At 43.0% G+C, this 7,957-nt stretch overlaps 1 protein-coding gene across 1 annotated transcript; it reads right to left on the bottom strand.

The window, feature by feature from the left end:
- Positions 1–498: 498 nt before the first annotated feature.
- On the bottom strand, positions 499–1,650 carry LOC120978073 (gap junction alpha-3 protein-like). The gene is given in 3 exon segments (XM_040406309.1): positions 499–1,356; positions 1,359–1,565; positions 1,567–1,650. Coding segments are annotated over 3 exon segments (1,080 nt in total). The 3' UTR covers positions 499–567.
- Between the last annotated feature and the right edge of the window lie 6,307 nt (positions 1,651–7,957).

The raw sequence follows: 7,957 nt of genomic DNA, 5'->3' as shown, positions 1-7,957 counted from the left end.
GTGGGCATGAGCCCTTAGGATACATTACACATAATTGACTGATTTTATGGGCTATTCAGCCCTGACAACAACCTGATATAAGAAAAGTTTGTAAGCAACATTTTAAATACATGTATATTTGAAAATTGAATAGTTTTCTATCCTATAAAAAAAACAAAAACTGAATACCTCTTTGACCCTGTCGAGGGTCTAATGCAGATTAAGTGCAAATGATTTCAACGCATTTCAGTACATGGAAAAGAATTGTAAGGTGCAGCATTTTTGTCTTTGCTGCATGTCATACACACTCGTGTTAGTATTGCAGTTACCTGCTTAGGCTCATCAGACGGAGCAGAGCTGCTGTGTATGTAATGTGACAGCCTGTTATCTTTTACACCAGATTCATTCCTCAGAGTGAAAGTTTCTTGAAATAAAATATTTATTGAATATTATAAATATTTAAATATCAGGAAATTTGTACACAGGCATGCTAACCACTGCTCAATATCATCAGGACAGTCACAGACTGAAAGCATGTTCAGTGGGCTATCATTTTCTGCAGTCTTTTTAACCCCCCAGTTGCACCCCTCACACTGCAAGCACCCCGGGCCTTGACCTGGTGCTGCTCTGCCGACTGTTTCTGCTTTGTAGCCTCTGCTGTTCATTATGATCCAGTTCACTTCCACTATCTAATGCTACATTCATCTCTGGAATACCATGCCGTTCAACAGCAAGGTTCTCTCTGTTCTGCTTCCTTGCAGCCTGGCTGCTATCTATGGCAGATGGCGTGTTCTTACTGGAAGAGAGGGGAAATGGCAGAGATGGGCTGAAAGTGGATCCTTTTTCTGGAGCGTAGTGGGGGTAATGTGGAATAATATGTGTATGAGTAATGCTTCCAGTCTTTGTTGGAACTTTAAGCACCGACTCGTAATGTGACCCTGATAGGCCCTGTCTACACTTGGTGAATCCCAGATAGTAAATCTCAACCAGGTTGAGCAGCAGAGACAAGCATGCTACAGCCAACATGAAGAGAATGAATATTGTCTTTTCTGTAGGACGTGAAATGTAGCAGTTCACAGTGTTGGGACATGGCCACCGGCTACATGTGTAGAGCGGCCTCAGCTGAAATCCATACAGAAAGTACTGTGCCACAATGAATCCTACCTCAAATAAGGTTTTGAAGAGCACGTTAAAAACATATGTGCGCAAAAGTGCCCCTCGCAAATGCACTTTGCCCAGTTCATCTTTCAGTGGTTGCTTCAAGGGTTTTGTTGGGTGAAGTAGTGGCTGTTTGTCACTCTGAGGGCCTTCCTTGCTTTGACGTAACTTCTCCTTTTGCTTGTGCTTTTCTTCTAAGCGATACAAGATGTAGGATATTGTCCTAGGTAAATGAGAGTTGGCGTTGATACAAAAATAATCTGAAGCACCCAAAATCGAATGTGTGAAATGGGAAATGTTTTGTCATAGCACACGTTCTGACAACCGGGTTGTTTTGTGTCGCAGGTGAAGCCGGACTGCTCATCTCCCCAAACTTTTTCAGCTGCTGATCCTAAGACAAGTATTCGAAAAATGAACAAGACTGTCAACCAAAACTTTGCCCACAACTGTGGAATGCTCTTGTGCTTTTTCAAGAAGTTTCCCTAGCAAGTTCCAGTCTCCCCATTTGAGCATTGGTCACATCTCAGCCTAGTAGAAAAGCAAAATCAGTGGTTTAATTTTTCTCTAAAGTCTGCTCCGTAAATAAAACAATCTTGTGGTGCTACTTACCTCCAGCAGAAGCTAATCACTGCAGCCAGTCTGCTCGTTGCTTTTTGTTCTGTCTCTTAGGGGTCTTCCTATCTGTCCACCTTCTTAGTATGGCCTCAGGTCTCATAGCTACCCTGAAGAACCCCCACCCCCCTCCTGTATTACTTGTTATTTTTAGAGTAGTTTTTTTTTTCTAAATATACTTGCACCAGGCTGTGGAATTTCTAAGCCTCTCCTTCCAGAGCACGTCACAAGTGTCCGCTTTATTTTGCTTACACTGCCTGTCAAGTAGAGGAGCTGGACGTGCATGTGTTGGTGGTCAGTCAATCACTAACTGTCCCAGCTGGATTTCCTGTGTTGTCTCCATTGCTTGTGGCAAGGGCAGCATCATTTCCAGGGAGCACACGTTTTTTATATTCCAAAAGAATGACATAAAAAAATGTTGATTTCAGGATATCTATTTATGCAGTTTTTTTTAACATTACAGTGTTCACCCCTGGGGGATTTCCTTTGCAGAATTATGGGCAGAAAATACAGTGCATTACGGAACCAGCAAAAGTAGATGACCTTTTCTCATCCGTATTATTAGGGAACACAGGCTTGACCGTGGTATAGCTGCTGCCACTAGGAGGCAACACTAAGCACAAAAGTGTGAGCTCCTCCCTCCAGCTATACCCTTCCAACAGGGACTAAGCTGAAACGGTTTTAGCTTGGTGTCCGTAGGAGGCAGACCTCCCTGCTTTGCAGGTTTGCTGATTTTAATTTTTAATTTTTTTTTTTTTCTCTTCCAGCGGGACTACAGGCAGTCCTAGCTGCCTGCACTCCCACCCAGGAGACTGGAGACCAGGGGGTCCCCAAGCCCGCTGCTCCTTCCCAGTCTCCAGAAGACAAGGAGGACCAGAGGTTCCTAAAGCCTCTTCATCCCGCAAGCCTTCGAGTCACCACGGCCGCCCATGACAAGTCCCCTCTGTTCCCGTGTAGCGGCCCTCCACAAGGGGCTGCACACCGAAGGGTGGTGACCCTACTGGAACCAGGGGGGCATAAGATGCCAGACAGTTAAGTAGTCTTGACTCCAAACCCCCCCTCCCCCTTCTCAAGCTTGTAAATTGAGGCCCTAGCTTCTACTGTGGCCTACTTCCGATCCGCTCGGCGCAGATACTTCTCACCCGGCTGACATCTGCGCTCGGCCGGGGATCCTTGTGGCAGCACCGCTGTACGGTGGGTGTGGGGGGAGTGTCCTGGGGAGTCAGTTGGTGCGCCATCTGGAGGGCCTGCGCTCCTCTTTCATTATTGCGAGCAGCTGTAAACTGCGCGTGTTTCTTTGAACTCCATGGTGTGCTGCTGGCTTTTTTTCGCTGTATTGAATTCGACCGTGGTGCTGGTTCACACTGGCCTGATTTTGCACCCGATTAAGAAAGTGTGCTGCATCTTCAATTTCCATTTGAATTTGTGTATGTGTGTGTGTGTGTGTGTATATATATATATATATATATATATATAATTTTATGTATTTTACTTTAGCACAATAATACAAGTTTTGAAACAAAAAAATGATGTTTTAGTGTCTCATGTTCTGAGAGCTATATATTTTTTTATTTTTTGGGCGATTGTCTTAGGTAGGGGCTCATTTTTTGCGGGATGAGGTGACTGTTTTATTGATAGCATTTTGTGGCACATACACCTTTTTGAACGCTTGGTGTTGCACTTTTGTGATTTAGGTGACAAAAATTGCTTCTTTTTTTTTACACCATTTTTATTTTATTTTTTTATGGTGTTTATTGGACATGGTGGATCCCTGTGATATATTTATAGAACCAGTCATTACGGACACGGCGATACCTAATATGTGTGTTTTAAAATAAGCGTAAAGGGGTGTTTTTTTGTTTTTTGTTTTTGCTTTATAAATTTTATGACTTAATTTTATTTAAAAACACTTTTTTTAACTTTTGTTTCTTTACTTTATTTCTGATGTTCACTTTTGGGGGTCTGATCCCCTCTGCAATGCATTACAATACATCTGTATTGTAATGCATTGCCTGTTCGTGTACTACAGTGAGTAGTACACAAACAGGTTGCCTAGGAGACCCAGCCTAAGGCTGGATCTCCTCGGCACCCGTAGAAGGCAGGTCCTGATGCCGTGCAAAGCATTGGGAAGCCTCTGCACGGCATCGGGCTGCCTCCTGACGCATCGAGTCCCCGCCACAGCAGCACAGGGACTCGATGCGGCTCCCTCACCCGACACATGTCGTGGACCGCAGGCATAGAAGGGGTTAAACCGCCAACATCTGCTTTTACAGCGATGCCAGCGGATACAGCAGGGGCCCAGTTACAGGAACTGCCGAGCCCCTGCGGTGGTCACGCGCGCACCGCTCCGGTGCCCGCCGATCACCATGACGTACTATTACATCAAATTGCGGGAACACAGTGGCTTCAATGACGTAATAGTACGTCGTGTTGGGAAGGGTTAATTTTTCACCAAGATCTTGTATTATGATGGTAGAGTCTGACTGCTGCGCAAAGCCTTCTCCTGCACATCCCAAAGATTCTCAATGGGGTTAAGGTCTGGTCTCTGTGGTGGCCAATCCATGTGTGAAAATTATGTCTCATGCTCCCTGAACCACTCTTTCACGATTTGAGCCCAATGAATCCTAGCATTGTCATCTTGGAATATGCACTTGCCATCAGGAAAAAAAAATATCTATTGATGGAATAACCTGGTCATTCAGTATGTTCAGGTAGATCCGCTGACCTCATTCTTGGAGCACATAATGTTGCTGAACCTAGACCTGACCAACTGCAGCACCCCAGATCATAACACTGCCCCCACAGGCTTATACAGTAGGCACTAGGCATGATGGGTGCATCACTTTATCTGCCTCTCTTCTTACCCTGATGCGCCCATCACTCTGGAACAGGGTAAATTTGGACTCATCAGACCACATGACCTTCTTCCATTGCTCCAGAGTCCAATCTTTAAGCTCCCTAGCAAATTGAAGCTTTTTTTTTCTGGTTTGCCTCACTGATTAGTGTTATTTTTTTACGGCTACACAACTGTTCAGTCCCTTTGCATTGTGCGTGTGGAAATGCTCTTACTTTCACTATTAAACATAGCCCTGAGTTCTACTGTTTTTCTTCGATTTAATTTCACCAAACGTTTAAGTGATCGCCGATCACAATCATTCAGGATTTTTTCCCCGCCACATTTCTTCCTCGAATACGGTGGGGTCCCCACTATCCTTCCAGTTTTTAACCACCTCAGCCCCAGTGCTTAAACACCCTGAAAGACCCAGGCCACTTTTTACACTTCTGACCTACACTACTTTCACCATTTATTGCTCGGTCATGCAACTTACCACCCAAATGAATTTTACCTCCTTTTCTTCTCACTAATAGAGCTTTCATTTGGTGGTATTTCATTGCTGCTGACATTTTTACTTTTTTTGTTATAATCGAAATTTAACGATTTTTTTGCAAAAAAATGACATTTTTCACTTTCAGTTGTAAAATTTTGCAAAAAAAATGACATCCATATATAAATTTTGCTCCTAAATTTATTGTTCTACATGTCTTTGATAAAAAAAAAATGTTTTGGGTAAAAAAAAAATGGTTTGGGTAAAAGTTTATATAGCGTTTACAAACTATGGTACAAAAATGTGAATTTCCGCTTTTTGAAGCAGCTCTGACTTTCTGAGCACCTGTCATGTTTCCTGAGGTTCTACAATGCCCAGACAGTACAAACACCCCACAAATGACCCCATTTCGGAAAGTACACACCCTAAGGTATTCGCTGATGGGCATAGTGAGTTCATAGAACTTTTTATTTTTTGTCACAAGTTAGCGGGAAAATGATGATTTTTTTTTTTTTTTTTTTTTTTTTCTTACAAAGTCTCATATTCCACTAACTTGTGACAAAAATAAAAACTTCCATGAACTCACTATGCCCATCACGAAATACCTTGGGTCTCTTCTTTCCAAAATGGGGTCACTTGTGGGGTAGTTATACTGCCCTGGCATTCTAGGGGCCCAAATGTGTGGTAAGGAGTTTGAAATCAAATTCTGTAAAAACTGACCAGTGAAATCCGAAGGTGCTCTTTGGAATGTGGGCCCCTTTGCCCACCTAGGCTGCAAAAAAGTGTCACACATCTGGTATCTCCGTATTCAGTAGAAGTTGGGGAATGGTTTTGGGGTGTCATTTTGCATATACCCATGCTGGGTGAGATAAATATCTTGGTCAAATGCCAACTTTGTATAAAAAAATGGGAAAAGTTGTCTTTTGCCAAGATATTTCTCTCACCCAGCATGGGTATATGTAAAAAGACACCCCAAAACACATTCCCCAACTTCTCCTGAATACGGAGATACCAGATGTGTGACACTTTTTTGCAGCCTAGGTGGGCAAAGGGGCCCATATTCCAAAGAGCACCTTTCGGATTTCACTCGTCATTTTTTACAGAATTTGATTTCAAACTCCTTACCACACATTTGGGCCCCTAGAATGCCAGGGCAGTATAACTACCCCACAAGTGACCCCATTTTGGAAGAAGAGACCCCAAGGTATTCGCTGATGGGCATAGTGAGTTCATGGAAGTTTTTATTTTTTGTCACAAGTTAGTGGAATATGAGACTTTGTATGAAAAAAAAAAAAAAAAAAAAATCATCATTTTCCACTAACTTGTGACAAAAAATAAAAAATTCTAGGAACTCGCCATGCCCTCACGGAATACCTTGGGGTGTCTTCTTTCCAAAATGGGGTCACTTGTGGGGTAGTTATACTGCCCTGGCATTTTCCAGGGCCCTAATGTGTGGTAAGTAGGTAAATGACCAGTGAAATCCAAAAGGTGCTCTTTGGATATGGGCCCCTTTGCCCACCTAGGCTGCAAAAAAGTGCCACACATGTGGTATCTCCGTACTCAGGAAAGTTGGGGAATGTGTTTTGGGGTGTCTTTTTACATATACCCATGCTGGGTGAGAGAATATCTTGGCCAAAGACAACTTTTCCCATTTTTTTATACAAAGTTGGCATTTGACCAAGATATTTATCTCACCCAGGATGGGTATATGTAAAATGACACCCCAAAACACATTCCCCACCTTCTCCTGAGTACGGAGATACCAGATGTGTGACACTTTTTTGCAGCCTAGGTGGGCAAAGGGGCCCATATTCCAAAGAGCACCTTTCGGATTTCACTCGTCATTTTTTACAGAATTTGATTTCAAACTCCCTTACCACACATTTGGCCCCTAAAATACCAGGGCATTATACCTACCCCACAAGTGACCCCATTTTGGAAAGAATAGACCCAAGGTATTCGCTGATGGGCATAGTGAGTTCATGGAAGTTTTTATTTTTTGTCACAAGTTAGTGGAATATGAGACTTTGTATGAAAAAAAAAAAAAAAAAATCATCATTTTCCACTAACTTGTGACAAAAAATAAAAAATTCTAGGACTCGCCATGCCCCTCACGGAATACCTTGGGGTGTCTTCTTTCCAAAATGGGGTCACTTGTGGGGTAGTTATATGCCCTGGCATTTTCCAGGGGCCCCTAATGTGTGGTAAGTAGGTAAATGACCAGTGAAATCCGAAAGGTGCTCTTTGGAATATGGGCCCCTTTGCCCACCTAGGCTGCAAAAAAGTGTCACACATCTGGTATCTCCGTACTCGGGCGAAGTTAGGGAATGTGTTTTGGGGTGTCTTTTTACATATACCCATGCTGGGGTGAGAGAAATATCTTGGCAAAAGACAACTTTTCCCATTTTTATATACAAAGTTGGCATTTGACCAAGATATTTATCTCACCCAGCATGGGTATATGTAAAATGACACCCCAAAACACATTCCCCAACTTCTCCTGAGTACTGCGATACCAGATGTGTGACACTTTTTTGCAGCCTAGATGCGCAAAGGGGCCCAAATTCCTTTTAGGAGGGCATTTTTAGACATTTGGATACCAGACTTCTTCTCACGCTTTGGGGCCCCTAGAATGCCAGGGCAGTATAAATACCCCACATGTGACCCCATTTTGGAAAGAAGACACCCCAAGGTATTCAATGAGGGCATGGCGAGTTCATAGAATTTTTTTTTTTTTTGGCACAAGTTAACGGAAATTGATATTTTTTATTTTTTTCTCACAAAGTCTCCCGTTCCGCTAACTTGGGACAAAAATTTCAATCTTTCATGGACTCAATATGCCCCTCACGGAATACCTGGGGGGGTCTTCTTTCCGAAATGGG

The sequence above is a fragment of the Bufo bufo genome, chromosome 8 (genome assembly GCF_905171765.1).
Source record: "Bufo bufo chromosome 8, aBufBuf1.1, whole genome shotgun sequence".
Classification (NCBI taxonomy): Eukaryota; Metazoa; Chordata; class Amphibia; order Anura; family Bufonidae; genus Bufo; species Bufo bufo.
This window is presented reverse-complemented; position numbering and strand designations above follow the sequence as displayed.